This window comes from Rhinolophus sinicus, linkage group LG02 (assembly GCF_036562045.2).
Source record: "Rhinolophus sinicus isolate RSC01 linkage group LG02, ASM3656204v1, whole genome shotgun sequence".
Classification (NCBI taxonomy): Eukaryota; Metazoa; Chordata; class Mammalia; order Chiroptera; family Rhinolophidae; genus Rhinolophus; species Rhinolophus sinicus.
Window position 1 is genome coordinate 93,095,566 of NC_133752.1, and position 21,577 is coordinate 93,117,142.

The following is a 21,577-nucleotide window of genomic DNA, read 5'->3' on the forward strand; positions in this document are numbered from 1 at the left end:
TTTATGAATGTTGAACAAGTTTGTGCAAGACTTTGTCCAAAGCCTCTTGGTCCCCTGAAGGACATTAATATATTGTGGAATTTATGGGCTGTAGTGTTTCTTTGTAAAGCCAAGAGAAGAGTTGGTTTTAAAGTGAATAAAATTTCAGACAAGGAATATTTTTATTTTACTTTTACTTTATTCCTAGACTTTAAGTTTTGGCAAGACTTAATAGTGGATACAGGTCATTATAACAGTGTATTAAAATTTGTTAACATGTTGAAGAATTATAGTGCTAAATACAGAATATCAATGTTACATGCATGTAAATCCTGAAGAAAAATGTGTCAGTCATAGTAAAAACCAGGAGATGTAGAAGTTTAGAATTAAATGGTAAGCTTTGAAGAAACGTCAAATTTTCTTCCTTTTTTCTCCCTAGCTTCTTTCTTGTACTTTCTTCTTTCTTTCGTCTTTCCTCTTATCACTAAATCATAAGCTTTTCTTGGAGTGCAGCAAATTAAATGTTTTCTAATACCTGTGGTCATTGCTATCATAGTAGCTGAAACATACCCCTAAATAGATTGCTTTGATAGATTTGACAATTCTTGCAATCCTCTCTGTGTCTAAATATTGATCTGCATTTTATAAAGCACTGGAAAGCTAGAAACTCACAGGTCTCATCATATGGTAGCATCTTGTCTGATACTACTGAATTTCTGTGCTTCATTTATGTTTTAAAATGTCTTCAGCAGAGTACAAAACAGACCTTGATTTGATAGGCTTTTCAAATATATTTATATATCTCCTTTTTTGGCTTTGAGGCTCTGTTTTATGGGGCCTTGTTATCCTTCATCATTAATTCCTCCTATTCAAATATACAATGTATAGGTTTGAATTGTCCTATGTGTGATACTGTGTCTGTGAGAGCAGGATAGTTGTTTGCTTTTGGACGTAAACGAAAGAGCATAAGATATTTCTAAGAGTAGAATAAAACTTTGAGTCTTAAGACTAAATTCCTCCTGACCTTTTCTGAATATTTCCCCCAGCTTCTAATAGACTCTGATGACCTTAAGAAGTTTGTACCTGAAACAGGTTCAAAATTTTCTTTGTCCCACTTCTAGGCCAATTTCCAAAAGCCATCAGTGGAGCCACAGGAATGAATAACTGCTTCCAAAGTTGACATCTTTGTCTGTTGTCTTTTCTGAAGGAATGAAATCAGTTTATTTGAGCGATCTGCCTAGGAGGAATGAACTAAATTTCAATTATGAAAATTATTAGCACTTGCTCGCACTTTTTAAATTTCAGTCTTGCGTTTAAGGGGTTCATCGTTTTAAACACAGAGGACCTCCTGCATTGTGTTTGCAGGTACCCATAAGTGTGCGAACCCGGTACCATTTAATTGAGTACTGATTAACACTGGAAACCAAATAGTGAAAGAATTTAAAGTTGAAGTATGTCAATGGAGTGATCCCCTCACCTTCTGATTCAACAGCCTTTACTAAGCCATAATACCTGTTAATAGAGAAGGCAGCTAGAATAGAAATACAAAAAACTTGCTTAAACGACATGAAAGTAGATAACTATGTTCTGCAGAATTATGTGTTCAGTTTTGGCCACTCCACTCAGATGATACCTCTGAAGCATTTAGGAAAGAGCGCTGACCTGGGACACAAGGAGGCTACTATCATAATTTGGAATTGAATTTGCTATATTTCTCCTTAAATGGTTTGCTGCAATTATGACATATCATAAATTCATGTGCACACATAGAGACAAAATATTTATTTGAGACAAAATATTTATTCTGTCTACCTGTTAGTAATATTTTGAGAATTAATGAAGATTATTTTATTAAAATCATTATCATTCAAAATGCTATAAAATGTATATTTGGCTAGTAACTGTCCTCTGTACAAATGTCATTAGACATGAAATGGTGTCTTAACATCTACAACAGCACTGTAAAGGTGAGTTTTAAAAAGGAGATCTGTAACTAAACTATTATTGGAAATGTAAATTAATAATAATTGTAAAAGTAAACATATAAATCCAGTTATAACTTTATATTTGAAAGATTGGCAACCTATTTCCTACAGGTCAAAGATAATTTTACTGACAAGGGCTCTTATTGAATAAAACATGTCCCTTGCTTTCTTCTTCCTTCCTGAGAAGGGCTGTCCCTTGCCTGCTATCCCCAGAGCAGGTTCTGGTTCCCTGGCCCACTTGGGAAGTGGCGGCCCGAGGCCAACTCACAAGTGCCTTTTCCTTCTCTTCCCTATTCTGCACACACAGAAGAATTGAGGCTGAACCTTGACATGCTACTTTTAAAAGACAACTATTTCCAGAAGTAGAACTGGATGCTGTTTGGCTGGATGGATGGAAGAGAAAGGGAGGCAGGGAAGGATGGATGGATGGATGGATGGATGGATGGATGGATGGATGGATGGATGGATGGATGGATGGATCGATGGATCGATGGATCGATGGATCGATGGATCGATGGATAGATGGATGGATGGAATTTCACACAGAATTTGAAGAAACATTCAAGGCTTCCCTTCTTGACTCAACTAAGTATTTTTACCACATTGTCTCCAAAGCAACATTTAAATTAATCCTACTTTACCATGAAAATAATGTGTCAGACTTTCAAAAATAAGAAAAAAGTGAAGTGCACAAAACACAATAATGGAAGCATACTTAAGAATGAAATCAAACCGTTAAAAGTAACAAATCTTAAGGGAAAAAGCATAGTCTCTATGGTGTCATGAACCTGACAGTATAATTCTGCATTACATAAGTTTCAGTGTGTTGTGTTTTTATTTTCATTTATCTCTAAGTATTTTCTAATTTCTCTTTTGATTTCTTCTTTGATCCATTAGTTGTTTAAGAATGTGTAGTTTAATTTCCACAAATTTGAGAATTTCCAGTTTTACTTCTGTTATTGATTTCTAACTCCATCTCATTGTGGTTGGAGAAGATACTTTTAATGGTATTTACCTTTTTAAATCTTTGTGGCCTGATATATGGTCTGTCCTAGAAAAATGTACTATGTGGACTTGGAAAGAATATGTAGGCTATTGTTGATGGGTAAAGTATCCCATATATGTATGTTATATATATTTGGTTTATTGTGTTAAGTCCTCTATTTCCTTACTTATCTTCTATCTGGTTGTTCTATCCAATATTAAGAGTGAGGTATTACTGTAGAACTGACTATTTCTCCTTTCAATTTTGTCAGTTCTTGCTTCATAGAGTTGGATGGTTTGTCATTAGGTGCATAAATGTATTGTTATATCTTCTTGCTGTCTTGAACCTTTTATTAATTTTTTCTTTTGTCTCTTATAACCATTTTTTTATAGAGAGTATTTTATCTCATACTAGTATAGCCACTCTGCTCTCTTTTACTACATACTATTAAAAGATAGTTACTATTTACATAGAATCTCTTTTTCCATACTTTTACTTTCAATTTATTTGTGTCTTTGGACCTGAAGTGTCTTATAGACATATAGTTGGCTTATGTGTTTTTATGCATTTTGCCAACCTGTGTCTTTTGATTGGAGAGTTTAATCCAATTACATTTAAAGCAAATCTCCATGATACATAAAGATCTACTTCTGTCATTCTGATATTTGCCTTATAACTTTTTGGTCCGTCATTTCCTACCTTACTGTCTTCTTTTGTATTTATTTGATTTTTTTATACTGGAATGTTTTAATTACTTTCTCATTTCCTTTTGTTTATATTCTGTAGCTATTTCCTTTGTCGTTATTATAGGGATTACATTTAACATCCTAAAGTTATAACCCTCTAGTACAAATTCATACTAGCTTAACATCAATAATATATATTTTTCTAAAAATTGCTCTTTTACATCTCTATCCATGCCGCTTTTTGTTGTTGATGTCACAAAAATCACATCTTTATGCATTCTGTGTTCAAAAACATAAATTAATAATTCTTTTTAATGCCTTAGTCTCTTAAATTATGCAGGAAAAAATATTGGAGTTACAAACTACAGTTACAATAGTACTAGACTTTAAACTAATAATTATTCTTTTTACAAAATGTATTAGTCTTAAATAATGTTGAAAACCAAAAGTGGAGTTACCAACTGTTGTTACAATAGTACTCACTTTTATAATTTTCTGATGGATTTCCCTTTTTTGAGATTTTTATTTCTTCATATGCCTTTCAGTTATATCTAGTGTCCTTTCATTTCATCCTTCAGGAACTCTCTTGAGCATTTCCTATAGAGTAGACTTAGTGGCAACCAACTCCCTCAGCTTTTGTGTATCTAGGATTATCTTAATTTTGCCCTCATTTTTCAAGGACAGTTTGCCAGATATTGGATGCTTGGTTGACGGTTGGTCCTTTGTTTTTGTTTTGTTTTATTCTGTTTTTAACATTTTTGTATATATATTGGCCCACTGTCTTTTGTCCTCCATAGATTTTGTTGAAAAATCTGCTAAATATTTTATTCAAGATCCCCTATATTGGATGAATCACTTCTCTCTTATTACATTCAAGATTCTCTCTTTGTTATTTAATTATAATTTGTCTTGGTGTGGGTCTCCTTGATTTCATCTTTCTTGAAATTCCTTGAGATTCTTACATGTTTATTTTAATGTCTACATCAAATTTGGGAAGTTTTCAACTATTATATCTTCAAATATCCTCTCTTTCTTTTTCTTCTGGGACCCTCATGATGCATATGCTGATCTGCTTAATTGTGTCTCAAAAGTTTCTTAGACTCTGTTCACTTTTCTTCAATCTTTTTTCTTTCTGTTCCTCAGACACAATAATTTCTGTTTTCCTAATTTCTGTTCACTTATTCTTTCTTCTGACTGTTCAAATTTACTTCTGAATCCCTTTTCATTTCATTATTTATTTCATTATTGTATTTTGCAGGTCCAGAATTTCTTTTATTCTTCTTCTTTTTTTTTTTTTTTGTTTTCTATCTCTTTATTTGTATTTCCATTTTGTCCACACATTGTTTTCTTGACTTTCTCCACATCTTCCTTTAAGCATTTTTAAGACATCTGTTTTAAAGTCTTTGTTTAGTATATCTGCTATAAAGTCTTTTTTAGGGACAGTTTCTGTTGATATTTTTCCCCCTTTGAGTGGGCCATACACTGTTTTGTGAAGTTTTTGTTCAAAACTGGACATTTGACTCTAATAATGTTTAAATTTTGGAAATCAAATTCTTCTGCCTCAGGGTTGGTTATTGTTTTTGTTAGGTTTTGTTGTCATTGTTGTTGTTGTTGTTTTTAATTGTTGCAGTCTGTCTCTGTTGAGGTTCACTTTGAAGTGTTAACATAAGGTCTTCTCAAGTCTTTTCTGAGCCTTTCCTTGGGCATACACTGTCACTTTTAAGTTTTCCCCATATATGCAATTGTTCTTGAATGTCCTGGTCTTTAATATCTAGCTCCCAAAATGGGGACAAAGAGAAAAGTGAAAGTGGGAGAGATAAAAAGGGTGCTGGCCTTTTAAATCCCTTGGAAATCACTTTAGCCAAAGAGGGAGGGGCTTGCAACAATGGGTGGACGTACAACCACAATGGCTGCCTGTCTCTATCTGCACCTCTGTGATTAGAAGCACCACTGTTCAGAACATGTGCACAGCTGTTTGTCACATGGCTGAGGAGTGAAGGATAGGTACTACTACTGTGCTAAGAACTAAAACTGACTGAAATTAACTACAATTTACTGTCCAAGCCTTCCCCCTGGAAGTTGTAAGCCTTTTTTTAACGTCCAGAGTCCCAACATATGGAAGGTATGTTGTTAGGCATATTCTGCCACTGCAACTGTTGTCTAGGTGGAAAGACAGATTCCTGACATTTCTCTGCCATCTTCCCAGAATCTTCTTTATAAATGAATTTTTATATAATGAATCATTCTTTAAATTTTATATTTTTTCACTAATGAATATCTGTTAGGTAAGGGAATTCTTTAGGATTTTGAGCTTTATTAAATTTGGAGGAGGATTAATGAACACCAACTGTGGTTCTCAAGCAGAGTATACAAACAATATCAACAGTATTTAAAGAATGAGTGGGAAAAATTGACAGGTCATGTTCCTTTGCTTTCTCTGGAATTTTGTCATTTAGTATTGACCACACATTCTGATACGCAGTCAAGTTTATTTTTTATTAACACAAATTTAAAATAAAATAAGTCAATGCTTATTAAATGAGGTTTAATAGGCAAAAAATATTTAAAACGTAGAGGCAAAGGGTAAAAATAACAGACATAAATTGGAAATGAAAAAATTGGGAATCACTGTCCTAGAACTTCTATGAGTTTTAATGAATTTTGTAATGATTCAAAATACCAATTATATTTTGCACTAAGATACAATTACCTGCTGCACATAATTTGAGATTTCTAAATGCCTCGATAGTCTTCAAAGATTATAGAATTTTAGAACAAAAGAAGACTTTACAGATTAGTTTTATTTGGTTGATTGACTTTAAGTTGGATAGTTATTACTTGAGAAATTCAGAACTACCTCTGAAAATAGATATTATGGAAAGCATCTCAGTAAAAGTTAGAGAAAATGATATTGGTCTGTGGCATAGTCGAATATTTTTATATGCTGTGTGTTCCGTTTAGATAGTGATAAAACTATTTGAGGGTCATTTAACATCCATCTGTTATACTTTTAAAGAACATTTCAGTTTAAAACAGATTTTGAAAATTATCCTTTGAATTCATTCGCAGATTTTTCTGAAAATGCTTGTGTACCCCACCAAAAGATGTCTAATACTCTTCAATTTAAATTTTCCAAAAGAAAATGAGAGAGGAGCTTTCAAACAGTAATCAGTTTTCCATAGGTAAAAGTGCCGGAGGTTTAATGAGAAAAATCAAAGTTAAACTGGTTGTATAGTTGATTAGAGTTTTAGATTTTCTCCAGTACTTTTAGAATAAAGGCTGTTTATCTCATGTATTGAACTATACATTAAAACAAATTTTTCAATGCCCAAATAAAGAGCATCTAACTTTGAAAATGAGTGTTGTGGAAAAGTTGCACAGGAAGTTAAAAAAAAGATCCAACAGCACTTTATTAAAAATATAAATATCCCTTCTAATGGAAGTGCACACTTAAGAGTGCACCCATGAATGCCCTGACAGCCGTGTTGTTCTTTCAGCTTCTACAGACGACAGTGCAGCCGAGAAGAAAGGGGGAACCTTGCACGCTGGCCTTATAGTTGGAATTCTCATCCTGGTCCTCATTATAGCAGCAGCCATTCTGGTGACAGTCTATATGTATCATCATCCAACATCAGCAGCCAGCATCTTCTTTATTGAGGTAAGTGTGAAGTATTACACGTAAAAACCATGCTGGTTGACAAACTCTCTGCATTTGCTAACCCCACCTGTATTTAATATTGAGCACATGATTTCTCCATTTTGCAGTTGTGAGCTGGCTGATTTGACACACGTGTGCGCGTGCACACGTATTGATAGATTGCTTTCATGTGATGCGTTCAGTTACCTCATCTCAGGAGCTTTTAAAGAAATAACCTATCTTTCCTTTTACAGATCTAAAGGAAAATAGAAACCATACTTTTTTGTCCTATTATATCAAGTATGTTAACCAGCTGTTCCCCAATTCTAGAAGGAAATACAGCGTATGCTGTGGGCTACAGGACTTTGCTTAAATCAATTAATCAATAAATACTAATTGAGTACTGTCTGGGTGCATGATACAATATGGTGGGGGCCTGCTCTCAAAATGCTCACAAACTATTCAGGAAAAATGATAGCTTTCACTATAAAATAGGAGATATAACAATAAAATCATGACCATTTTGTGTAATGTGTGTATATTTATGCATTTATAGATAAATGTGCATATATACACTCATACAAACACAAAGAAAATGCCATGTTCTATCAATGTTGTGTTTTCATGTACAAAGTATAGATTTAGAGCCAGTGCCCAGAGCAATCAGGTGAAGGGTCAGTGTCTGTGGCTAAAGGGCCAGAGCCAAACCCTGATGACCAGCAGGACTGAAACTAGGAAGTCTGAGGCCACAGGATACAGTTGGTGTGATCAAGTCACCTTCTATCCCGCAGACGTTTGGGCTTCCTGTATGTGCAGCTTTCATTCCTGGGCCCCCTGTATGTGCAGCTTTCATTCCTGCATCTAATGGAGCCACTGCTCTTCTAACACCAAAGAAATACTAGAGCAATAAAAGAAATAATTTCCCTCAGAATTTCATGGATATCTAGTTTAAATCTTTTCCAATTCATTGGTTGACAAACAGGAAGGCTGCTTACAATTTTTTCAATTGTTGAATGAGAAATTATAAAAATGCCTTTTAAAGTACAAAGTTAAAATTACCTTTGTCTCCTGTAAGGAGAGGTGAATGCAAATCAAATAATTGCTCCAACGCCCTCTATGGCTCTCTACTATCTGTAGAATAAAGTGCAGTTTCTTTAGGTTGGCATTCAAGACCTTAGCAAGCTGGATCTCATCTATCTTTTCAATCTTTATCCCATGGCTCCCCAACCTGTAGTTGGCTCTGCCGTCAGATTTCATTCTTTGCTCTTCATGCACACCCCAAATTCTCCCTGCCACCAAGCCATTACTCATTCTGTTTCCTCCACCACGAAAGCCCTCCATTTCTACTTCAGTTCTTGAGTTAAGATCCAAATAGCCTTCAAAGCCATACCCCACAAGCTTCACTGGGCCATGTCTCTGTCTGGACAGCTGTCCAGACAGTCTCTATCCTCTGAGATTATGTCCATTGTAATACCGTCATATCTTTCTCTGGCATTTATCTTTCTGTGCCACGTTAGAGTTAAATATGTACCTGATTTATTCCACCCTACAGTCTTTTACATTCCTTAGAATTTGGAGTACATAACTTAAGTTTCTTTCAAATAGGAGGTATCCCATAAATATATTCTGGGAACAAAGATGACAATAAATATGAGTATACTAGGACATTTCAAGCTTCCATTATAATTTCACACATAACGTATTCCAGAAAGGGCATCCTTGTTTAAAATCATAAGAATGGAGAAGTTATCGGCATTGCATTTAGTTGAAAAGCTGTTATTTAGTTTTGTTAATGTGCTGGATTTTCACAGAAGAAAGTAGAAAGCTTACCCGAGGTCACGAATGCATGCCTCAAAGAGCTGACAAGTGACAAGCTGTAAAGCTTCAGTGACTAACCAGACAACAGGCTGCTCTGCTGTAACCCCTCACATATTTAAGCCTTTTAATACGCTGTACAGTTTATTTTCTGACATCATAAAAAAGAAGATACTGTGCAATATCTGATGGTGACAGTATTAGCAGGAAATTGCACAGTGCAAAAGACCTACTTTACACCAGTTCACAGCAATCCCTCTATGTCTACAAAGTGAGGCTGTAGAACAGTGAAAGTGTTTTATTTTTTGTTTTTTTTTGCATTTGTCTTTTTGAATCAGTCTTATTCTTTTCTAATCAGAGGCTACATGTTCAGGTGTATGTATTTATAGACTGTTTAGAGCTGGGAGGAATCTTAGAGATAATTTAGTCCTCTTCCCTCGTAACACAAACGAAGAGACTGAAGCTCAGAGTAGTGGAATGACTTCTTCAAGGTCAAAGATCCCTAGTTCTAGGAAGAACTCCCCCACCTTTCCACACTCAGGTGAAGTAGAATCATTCTGCAGATTCCCAGCTTTTCTCCTCTTTGTGTTTTTTCCTTCCAATTAAGTCAATTGCCGGTTTCTACTTAAATCACTTCCTCTCTGACACCCTGCTGACCTCATACAGCTCACAGTGAGTGCCTGGTTGGTGGGCGTGTTTGAAAGTGATAATCATAACTTTACCACTATTAAAGGTGACCCACATTTGCAAAACAAAACACAGATCCATGATGATTGCATAGTTAATGACATGCCAGACCTATGAATTTGAAGGTTTTGAATTACCAATTAAATTGGAGTTATTGGTGCATAAGGAGTTTACCAATGTTACATAAATTGCTTTTTTATGTTCCATACTATACTGGTATCGAATTTTTAAATGAAAAGTAAAAGAAAGAAAAAGTAAAGTCATTTATAGTCCCAACATACAGAAACAATCACTGTTACTATTTTTTTTTCTGGAATTTTTATGTGCATAATTTGATGTTTGCCCATTTAATATCATTGTAATTTCACTGAAATGCAAATTGATATTCTTTTTTTTTTCAAACAACATTTTTCTATTTTATTATGAACTCTGTGTAAACATTACTTTAACGGCTGTATACTATTCCATTCATCATTCATTCAGTAGCTTTATATTGATTACCTCTTACACTAAGTGGTAATTCAGAAAGCACCAAGGGCCTAACATTGCCTAGAAGTCACCAAGAACCTTCTTTCCACTAATTTAAGACTGTGTACTAGTTTTCTACTGCCGCTATAACACATTACCACAAACCTAGTAGCTTCAAACAGCACGCACTTATTATTTTATAGCTCTGGAAGTCAGAAGTCCAAAACTAGTCTCACTGGGCCAAAGTCAAGCAGGTCTGGGTCTTTCTGAAGGTTCCTGCCTTTAGCTGCCATTTTTAGCTGCTAGAGGCTGCATGCACTCCTTGGCTCCTGGCTCCTTCTTTGCATCATTCCAACCTCTGCTTCTGTCATCACACCTTCTACCACTAACTCAGACCCCTGACCTCCTTCTTTGAAGGCTCCTTGTGATTACCTTAGACCCACCTAGATAATCCACAATGTCCTCCCCATGCCGAGGTGCTTAACTGAATCACATCTACAAAGTCTGTTTTGCCATATAAGGTGCCATTGATAGGTCTTGGTCATTAGGATCAGGACATCTTTGGGTGACTATTATTCTGCCTACCACAGACTGCATCAAATGTAGTGTGCATCACAGACCACCCATTAAAGTGGGACACGACCTTGGCCATAAGAGACATCCCAGTTTCAGTGATATTAATACGTGACCCACTGTGTATCGTGTGTATTTCACAGTGAAATCCAGACTGCATTGACACTTGTAGGAATCAGTTCCTGGGCTAGACTCTGTGCATACTGTGATAAAATTTAATAACTGCCCTCAAGTGGCTATGGCAGAGTTCATGCAGTCAGTCTTGTATTGTGGAGCACTGAGCCCTTCTCATTTTGTGTTATGATAATGAGCCCCATTATGAACGTAATAATGGTAACAGCGAACGTTTATGAAATTCACTAGTGGAAGTGATTTATGCTCATTACCTCATTTAATCCTCATGAAGACTTCTGAGGTACAAACATTATCACCGAGTCGTGAATGAGGAAGCGGAGGCACAGAATTTCAGTAACTTCCTCACCTTCACGTATTTAGTCAGTGGTGGAGTCAGGATTTGAGCCAAGGCTCTCCAGAGACCAGATGCTTAATCACTGGGCCATACTGCCTCTGTGTAAAGGTTTTTTCTCCACGTACTCTATGTGGAAATATATGTAGGAAGATGTATACCTACAGACATACATTATGTGCTTAGAACAGAGTCCCAAGAGTAGAATCAAAGGAAAGAAATGAAGATACTTAATACATATTGCCAAAATCATTGCCCCGTGATATACACCAATTTATATAGCTGTTGTGAGTTATATAGCTATTGTTAATTATACAGCTATTTATAGTGATGATTTGTGTTTTGTTCTTGAAGAACATACTGACCAATTATTATATATTTTATGGACATAAATACTCTTCCTTACATGAAGTCTTTACATGACCTTTAGCTTTCAAACTTCTTTTTTTTAGGAAAGATAAAGTGGGAATTAACATCTAGAAATGCATTCTTATCTGGAGTTCTAAGTGATTGTCACTAAATGCAATGAAATGACTAAAATCAAGAGAAAAGTACATGAGAATGAGCAGGACTGAGGATAGAGCAGATCCTCACCGCACATATTACATAATTAAACAATAACTAAAGTGACTGTTTACACCCCCTGTGTACATATATACAGTATCAGGTGCAAGAGTTCCATTTCCTAAGACAGTCACTCTTTACTCAACCTGACATAGTCGTCTGTTTTTCATGAACTTATCTTCTGTATTCCTCCATCATCCTCTTCAAATATTACACTGAGCATTTCCTTTGACTTTTTGCTAGATGGCTTTCATTTTATGCTTACCTGTCAGGCTTTTCTGAGTAATTATCAAAAAGATACCTGGTTTTAACCAAAATCATCATATTATACAAGAATGACTAACATGATTTAAAATCATTTATAAAAATTAAGTTCATTATCTTGAAACAAAACAGAAAACAATCAAATAAATACCTGTTCCTTGATTTTTAACAGACTTTGATGAAACTAATATCTCTTAAATTCTTTGGAAGAATTAAATATTCCTTAGGTTCTACATTAAATTTAATGTTTGCTGAAAATTTCTACACATAAATTCTCTAATTTATAAAAAATTTCATTTTCTCCTGAATAAGGGTTATAGAGATAAATGTTTCCACTGCTTAGTAATATCACATAATATTATGATTTTTAAATATGTAAAATGTAATTTAATTGAAAGTCAAGAAAATAATATAAAGTGATAATCATATGAAAAAAAAAATTCCCATGAAAAGATTCTATGTGGACTATAAACAAAATAATTTAGACTAGCAAACTTCATAAAAATTTGTTTTGAACACTGCCCTTGATTTTTCTTAGTATTTTAAATAATAGCTGACATTTAAACATTTATATGCAGATGTGATTGTTCTATATTAGTATAAATGAAGAGACATGGATAAGACCCTACTGATAAAGACAATCAATGCTTTGAGAAATAGATTCTATGAGTAAAATATTGGAGTTTTTGTTGTTGTTTGTTTGTTTGTTTGTTTAGTAATAGAAAAGTGAAAACTAAGAATTCTTGCCCTGCTATTGATACTGCAGAATAACACTGGAAACATCCTCAGAGAGAAAAGAATCAGTACTAGGAAATCGTTTAAAAATGGCAAAAAAGACGGCATAATAATAGGAACAATGCCCCCTCATGTTTCAGGAAGACGCTAAGACTGCAATGGCAGTGGAGTTTGCCTTGAAATAGGTTATAATTCTTACCCCGAGGATTGGAGAAAATACATATAGAGCTGTGCTGTCAATGTGGTAGCCACCAGCCTTATAGCGACTCAGCCCTTGAAATGTGGCTAGTCTCGATGACACTCGTGTAAAATACACGCCAGATTTTGAAGTTTGAGTACAAAAAAAAGTGTAATATGTCATTAATTTTTATATTAATTGCATGTTAAAATGAAAATATCTTGGTTAAATTAGGTTAAATAAAATATATTATTAAAATTAATTTCACTTATTTTTACGTTTTAATGTGGATACTAGACACATAAAATTATGTATGTGGCTCACACTGTTTTTCTATTAGATAATGATGTTTATAAAGAAAATCGCACAGAGAAGAGGAGATTAGAAAGTCTGATTTGCTCCATATTTTTTGAAAGTAGAAAGCCAAGTGATTTTCAGCACGGGGGAGAAAAGGAGGTCAGAAGCTTAAGGAGGGAGATGGGTGAGACAGCTATTTATATATTCACCAATCATTCATTCATTTATTCAGATTTGTTGAGCTCCTGTTACGTGCCAGGTACCCAAGGTACAGAGATAAATAAAATGGACAGGAAGCAACACTTGCCCTCACAAAAGTCACATTCTACTGGGTGGAGACAAATGAAAAACATATTAATCTGGGTATGGATTTCAAGTTGAATGTTTAGTTTTACAAAAGAGTCAATCTTCATAAAATGCTTGAAGAAAATGTTATCTTTGTTGAGCAGTAAGATATTATTAGTCAGATAACCAAGGATATACGAGTTTGTGATAATATTCGAGCCTAAACTTCCAGTTTGATAATAAGTGAAATTATTATTACTACTATTATTATTATTACTATCATTTTATCATTTAGGAATTTTTATAATGCTCTGTATATATATTTGTAAAAAAATAAAAATAAATATGAATACCCTCCAAAACAGTTAAATTTCATGGAGGACAAAACAGTCTCACCATTCTTAAGTTGTGCATACTGATTTGAGTTAGAAGTTGCACAATGTTTTTTAAAATAAAACCTGAACTTAAATGTCTAAATACCAGTCATTGTTCAGATAATGCTTTAAAATTCTTATTATTGCCAGGGGACCAAAATATCTGCCTTTGCTGTAAGTGCCCAGTATTTTCTATCAGCAAAATCATAGGATATCAAAACAAAACAAAACCTCAGCATGTGTGCAACCCAGAGATTCTGTGACTTTCTGAATAAAGTGTATGTATTCCCCAGGTACCAGCCACAAATGCATTTCCTTAGGGTTTTTTGTTTTGTCTTAAAAACTTTTATTCAAGTACATCACTGAATTTTGCATTATACTCTGTTAAATATAGACACATTTGTTTGATGTAAAACCGATCCTGCCCAGTCTTCTACTAAAGTTAACTTTCAAAAAAACAATTCTCATCTCTTCTGTAACTTAGTACCGCCCCGGCACCCCAGTTGCATCGTTATAGATGCTATAAAGTCTAGATAAATTCAAACCAGCAGAGCCCTCTGTTCTTGGAACCCAAATAGGAAGTGTCCTTTCTACACCTTTGTTAGAGTCAAGTCCAATGATGAAATAAAAACTCAAGATGGTGAAACAATTTGTTTGGGTCATGTGACAGACACCTAGTGTCAGAGCCGAGACTTGAACTCAGACCACCTCCTTCCTGGCCCTGTGGTTGTGCTGATACAGCAGCAGCAGCCAACAGTCTTGAGAGCCCTTTGCCACTCAAGGGATTCCCCATCTCAAGAAATATTTGCGGAGAATAAGGACCCCTGGAGAATATGATTAAAGAAAGACAGGCAGCTGTGGCCCTCAACTTTTCCTGGCAATCAGTAGTGCTGCCAGGAAAGAAGCCAGAGGAAAGAAGCCAGGCAAAGATTCAAAGGCTGCTGCTGCTGGGAGAAAAAAAAAAGTGTTTACTAAAAAGTCTGGCATCTTGCTTTGCAGCTGTTAGATGAATAGCTCTTGGGAGTCAAGAAGATCCATTGCCTAATCTATATAGTAAATATAGAAATCATTTCATAGACCCACGCATCTTTTTTTTATCTTGAAGTCATATGTTTTTTATAACTGAGTTTTGCCCTTAAGGTATTCCTTAGTCTTATTTCAGCCTTAAAGAAAACTCAAGGAAAAACTGATTCATTGAAACAAAATAGTTATTTTTATTTCTTAGAGGAGGCAAAAAAAAAAAAAAAAAAAAAAGGCATTCATTCACTTTTGATGAACTGCTACAAGGAAGGAAAGATTTGGCTAAACCTTACTGAAATTGTTTGACACCCTTGTTAAAGAAGCTGTTTTATTAGATGGCCGCTTTCCAGAAACATAGCAAAATATAGGGGAAAATAGGTGAAACTATCGTAGTCTGCTTAAAAATAAAAAAAGACACTATTTGAATGTCTGCAATTTTCTTTCCTCATTTTCTGTTCTAAGATGCTGGACTTTTATTCATATACATCACTGACTGTTTCTGAGACATGAGTTCAAGTTCATGATGATTCCCTCATATATGTAATCACCAAAATGAGATTTCTGTTATAGAATCTTCTTTAATTTACTCTTATGGGTAGCATATAGTATAATTTAAATTTCTAAAACTACAACTGTTTCTAATTTAATGAAATATTTTCTTCCCTTCAGAATTATTAAAAATATTGAATAAAATATTTAATACTTCACTGAGTTCTCTGCTCTAATTTCTTCTTAATTACCATCTAACTTCTTGTTTCTAATGGTGCTTAAGGCCATAAAATAAATGGTGTGTGTGTGTGTGTATTTTACATATATATAAAATATCTGCAGTGAAGTTCTTAATGGATGAAAGAATCGAATGTATAAATAAATAAAAACCTACAGAGTTATAATTCACCAAAGCATCTGTAAACCTGAATTATGTCATTTTAAGTACATGATATATGTTTTATGTATTTGGATCCTTTCTTTCTGTTACCTCTTTAAAAGAAGATTATTCCACTTACAGTACCAACTGTTCAGTAATTTCTCCTGCGTGACTTTGGTAACTGTTCTTTTTTAAAATAAATAAGTCTTTTTATTTCTGGAGACAGAGAAGAGAACTTTAATTTAGCAGTAATTATTGCTTCACAATAATAAATTTATTCAATCATGAGATTATTTTTCCCACTAATTCCACATAATATAAATTTTTTCTGGCAGAAATACAAAGCATCAAAACTAAATAGTTTGATTATTATGACATGCTTTGGTTTATAAGTGATACTAACATGATTTGTGACTGTAAGAAAATTAAAATTTTGAATTTGAGTTTAGGGGGTTAAAAAACTCAGAATCGAGGGAATAATGTAATGAAATGTATTTTAAATGATAGAAGTAATGATGTTCTTTGAAATTCTATTAGAAGTGATTAGCAAAAGGTAACTTTTCATTTGCAAATGGGTAAGGTTATTTTTCTCCATTTTCTTGAGGTGATGACTCTATAAAAATGTATTAATATAGTCAAAATAATTCCAATTTAAAATTAAACCTCTTTTCTTATGTCACATAATAAGGGAATATAGAGTCTGAATTACTTGTCCCATTTCTACCTTCTCTACTTTCAGCTAATTACAATGTATATATTTTAATGAAAAACTCGTTCATCTGTTCAAAAAAAATTTTTTTTATGAACACTGACTCTGTGCCAAGTGTTATCCTTGGCAAAAACTTTGAATGAGAAATTATGCTCATTTTATTAAAAGGACAGAACTTTTCCTATAAAAAGAAAAATTTGTGATATACAACATCTCAGTGCAACATAAGGTTCTAGGATTATAGTAAAGGGTGATCTTCTCTTAATTGTTTATCATATTTTTTTTTGTTTTATATCTGAATTTATGTCACATATCCATTTTTCCTTAGTTTTTCCAATTTTCCTTGCTGTTGACCTTGAAATATCTGTGATTCAGTAGCTTGTAATCGTACTTGAATCTTGAATGTGTACAAGCTTAATATGGAGAAAATTTTAGGTAAAGTGAGGCTAGGTAAAGAACATGGAATTTTAGTGAAAAGAAATCTCAAAATTTATAACTTATAGTATGTGGTTGTCAAGTTATAAATGTATCATATGTTCCATGAAGAGCAGGAAGGCATCTCACCAAAAGTGGTAGGGTGCGTTCTGTACCCCATACTTGTAAAGGAACATGGTCAACCTAAAATGTGCTCAGAGGAGAGTGATTAAGAATGTTAAAGACTTCTGATTTGTGCGGGACATGGGTGAAGGAAAGGAGAAGTTCTAGCAGAGATCACTATAGAAGGAGGAGCATGATAGCTCCCCACCAGTATTCATGGGCTCGCCCATGATCAAGGTATCTGACTTGTTCTGGATAGATCTGAGAGGTGAACATGAAGCTCTCTGGGTCGAGAAGCTATGTAGATACCAATATGGACTCAATAAAAAGGCTTTCTAATAATCAGAGGTACTCAGAGATGGAACTCAGAGGCCCCAGAGTGACAAGCTCTCCATCACCAGAGGTTCTTACGCATGCAAGAAGTCCCCTCATCAAGGACTTCACGGAGAATATTTAAGCATTATATGAGAGGACGAGCGAGAATGAATTTAAGGTTCATTCGTCCCTGTTAGTCTAGGATATTCTGCTGCCTCCCCCACCCAAAATTTGTATGTTTCAGAAGGATGCAAAAATTGCAAAATCAGCTAGAAGGTATGCTTGCAGTTTTTGAAGACACCTTATTTTTGAGTAACACAAAGTGAAAAAATAAAAAATAAAACACACACCCATGCAACAAAGAAGACTATAGTTTTCCTATCCAGAGAATATAACTATGAGGTAATAACCTGAGGCAGGTGGGGGTCAGGGGACCTACCAACTCCTCACCTTTTAAGGAAGTTGGTAGTATTGGGTAATGCCTAAGATTTCACGTTCATGTTTCTGGAAGGCAAGCAAAGCTCCAATTAGTCTTTAGTAAAAAGTCTGCATAAAAATAAAGCAATTTATCTGGAAAGTAACAACTGATTGGCCTTAAACAAATCTTTCCCAATGAGGGGTTCCCAGAAACAGAAACGAGTAACATGGAGCCAGAGGTACAGAGTGCTATTTCTTGTTTCCTCCCATAGTTCTCCCCACAAATGAATTTATAAATTTTACAAAGAGAAATTGATAGTTAAACATGTATGCTTTTTTTCAATAGGTAGGAGAAGCAAAGCATACTTGTCATTTTTCCATTTAGAAGTAAATGCCTCTGTGTTTTTCTATCTTCACCTTTTTCTTCCTTTCTCCTAAGATTTAAATGACTCTGCAGACTTTGGGTATAACAATTAAGCTCTGGCCACTGAGAATCTCCTCTACTCTGTTTCTTTCTTTCACCCTCAGCCAAGCAGCCTCAGGGACTTGTTAAACATTTGCATTCAAAAAATTTTTCTGAAATTAACTTGGCATTTTCCCCACTTCTATTTTATTTAACTATGTGATCATTAGTGTGTTTATATTATAATCACCACTGAGGACAGAGCGTTTTGTTCCTCTCACCCGTTCTCTTAGCTAGAGCAAATGCAGATTTCATTCATGTTGAAACTCCTGTGGGCCGATACACAATTCAGGGGCTTCACATTGCAGACAGGTGCACATTTGTTTTCCTGACATAGAACAGAGTGTAGAACCCCAATCTTGATCAGGAGGAGAGTTGCAACCAGTTGGCTTTCGTCCAGGAATCTCCACGTAAGGAAGTAAGTCATTATCTCTTATTGACCTCCATGTCATAAAGAGACATAAATATCTGCCTTGCCTTGCTGCCTTTATTGGCCTAATACATATATATATATACACATATATACATATATACACATATATACGTGTATATATATGTATGTATGTATATATATTCATTCATTCATCTCAGCACATAGGATAACAATTGCTATATTTTTTTCAATGAAAAGTGGGTGCAATAAAGTATTCTCAGTAATATTTTCATTCATATCAACTTGGTAAAAGATTTTATAGTGATTAATGATATTATTTAACAGTAAATGCAAAAAGAATCCTTCAAATGTCAAAAGCTAATGTTAATGGAAGATTCTAGGTAGTTGGTAGCATTGGTAGTGGCATACATTTTTTTATCTTCCAAAATGTCCAGGTAAAAACAAAATATCAAAATCATAAACCTATGGGCAGCATTTACAACAAAACTAGCTGATAACTTATGTCAAAAATATAGATATAAACCCTCAGGTTAACCAGATAATATCAAACCACCGATATCCACACAACCTAAATATTGTCAGCATCTGGGTGAGAGAAAGCAAAAGGATGCAACAAGGTATCCAGCCGGTCTGACAACAGGAGACCTGCTGAACCACAAAATAACCAATAGGCATTCATTGGAAAATATAACAGGCTAATGTGAGAATAGCAGCAGAAAGTGGAAAGGGCATGTGCCAGTCCAGTTACTACTGGTGAGTGCAAGGGACCTGTGTAAGAATTTGTGAAGGGACCTGTGTAAGAATTTTTGAGAATTGCTCAAGGAATTCTCAAAACTGACCTGCCAGGACCATTTTCTATGATAGTGTCCACACTAGGAGAAAATCCTGGAAGTGGAATCAGTATTGAGTAGGATAGGGACTACAAAGATGGAAAAAAAAAAAAAGAGGATTCATATACATGTTGGGGAGGGAAGGACATTCAGGATATTCCCAAAAGCAAGCCATCGTGTGTTTGTTTGTTTGTTTGTTTGTTTTTATTATTAGTTTCAGGTGTACAAAACAATGTAATAGTTAGACATTTATACCCCTCACAAAGTAATAACCCCTCTCCCCCAATCTACTACCCCTCTGCCATCATGTGTTTTTAATACAATTGAAGAACTACCGAAGGGGGATCTCTGAAACTACCAATGCTCCTTGAACCAGTTGTTTTTCTAAAAGTTCAGAGCAACTAAAGTCACATAGAAATGAGCAAAAGACAATTTTGGAGGTGAAATCTCATGCAAAAATACTATAATTTAAAGAGAATAAAGATCAGGATAATATCCCTACAGAAGATGAAAGCATAACAGAAAGACATGCTTTATAAAAATCTAAGGAAAACTAAAGGATTATTTCAAAACTAATTAAAAAGCATTAAGAAAATGATGTAAAACATTAAAGATCAATCCAAATCAGCATTAGATAAACTGAAACTTATGGTGAGCATCCTTAAGAATTAGAAATAAAAGAAAAAATATCATTTATAAATGAGGGAAAAAAGTAGAATATCAGAAAATAAACACAATTCTTATTGCTTTAGGAGAGATAGAAGGTTAAAAAAATTAGTACTTTTAAAAATTGAAAAGAACTGAAGGAGATAAAATGGATTTGAGAGACAACGAAAAATATTTAAGATTTGCGAAGGATATCCAACATATGGATCGCCTCTAACAATAGGGATCCCTAAAGAAGAAAACCAAAGTAAAAGAAGAGAAAAATGAATACCACAAACGATAATTTTTTAAAGTTCCTGAAACTTAAAAAGAAGAATCTAAATATTGAAAGAAAACACTGTCTATCTAAGATTATTGACTGGTAACAAGCAACATTTAGGCTTATTCTAGTAAAATCACTGCATGATATTTTAAAAGGAAAGAAAAACTATTCTTTGTGTATTTAGGTAAATAGAACATTTGACTTATAAGGGAAACTAGATAATCATCAAGCTTTTCCATAACAACTTTTTGTGCCAAAGAAAATGGGGTTAACCAATATATTAAGGGAAAGAAAATGTAGGCCAAGGTTTAATATCCAGCACAACTAGCCTGTTAAGTATAAAGGGCATGGGAAACTGTTATCAACATGTGGGAACTCTGGCAATATTGTTCTCATGAGCCCTTCCTTGGAAGTGTACTAGAGAAGAGTTTCAGGTAAACATGGATTGGTGGATGCAGTTCAGCTTCTGCTGCCATTCATACATCTATACACCTTCCCCATAAGATACTCTTGTGCATTTGAAGGTGGCTATTGCTATTAACATACATCTCATAATTAAGCTTGCTTCATCTGGTAGCAAATATTTTGGAAGTGATTTGAAAATGTTTACAATATTTTTCTATATGTTACTTCATTTATATATTTTAAATGCAGTGGCTAACATACAACTAATATAATGTTATATGTCAATTATACCTCAATAAACAATTTAAAAATAAATGCAATTGCTAATTTATACATATACATTATAATTTATGCAGTAGTTATCCATTATTTATTACAAATTACATGTTATAATGTGCATAATTTATATACGCACATTCAAAGCTGCCATTATATACACACAGTCCTTAGGGAATAGAGGCCAAATAGGAAGAAGCTTGATCCAGGCATGGAAGGAAGTTGCCTGTGTATAAGAACAATTGTCTTGGCCTGCTATGTGAGGCAAAAATAAACTTAAATTTATTAAGCCATTGAAAAAATAAGAAAAGATGGATTATTAATAGAGAATGTAGTTACCATCTAGTGGATGTAAACACTAAAAAATTCATTAGAATAATGAAAACTCAGGGAAAATCACTGAACTGGGTATTTTTTTGTTTTTGTTTTTGTTTGTT

The 21,577-nt window shown here is 34.2% G+C and overlaps 1 protein-coding gene across 5 annotated transcripts in view; it reads left to right on the top strand.

Annotated features, from left to right (window-relative positions):
- PLXDC2 (plexin domain containing 2) overlaps positions 1-21,577 on the top strand; it is a 390,269-nt gene that overhangs the window by 344,930 nt on the left and 23,762 nt on the right. For all 5 annotated transcript variants that reach the window (XM_074324846.1, XM_074324845.1, XM_074324844.1 and 2 more), the window contains one exon: positions 7,133-7,293. In XM_074324846.1, coding sequence (XP_074180947.1) covers positions 7,133-7,293 — 161 coding nt within the window. The remainder of the gene's footprint in view (positions 1-7,132; positions 7,294-21,577) is intronic.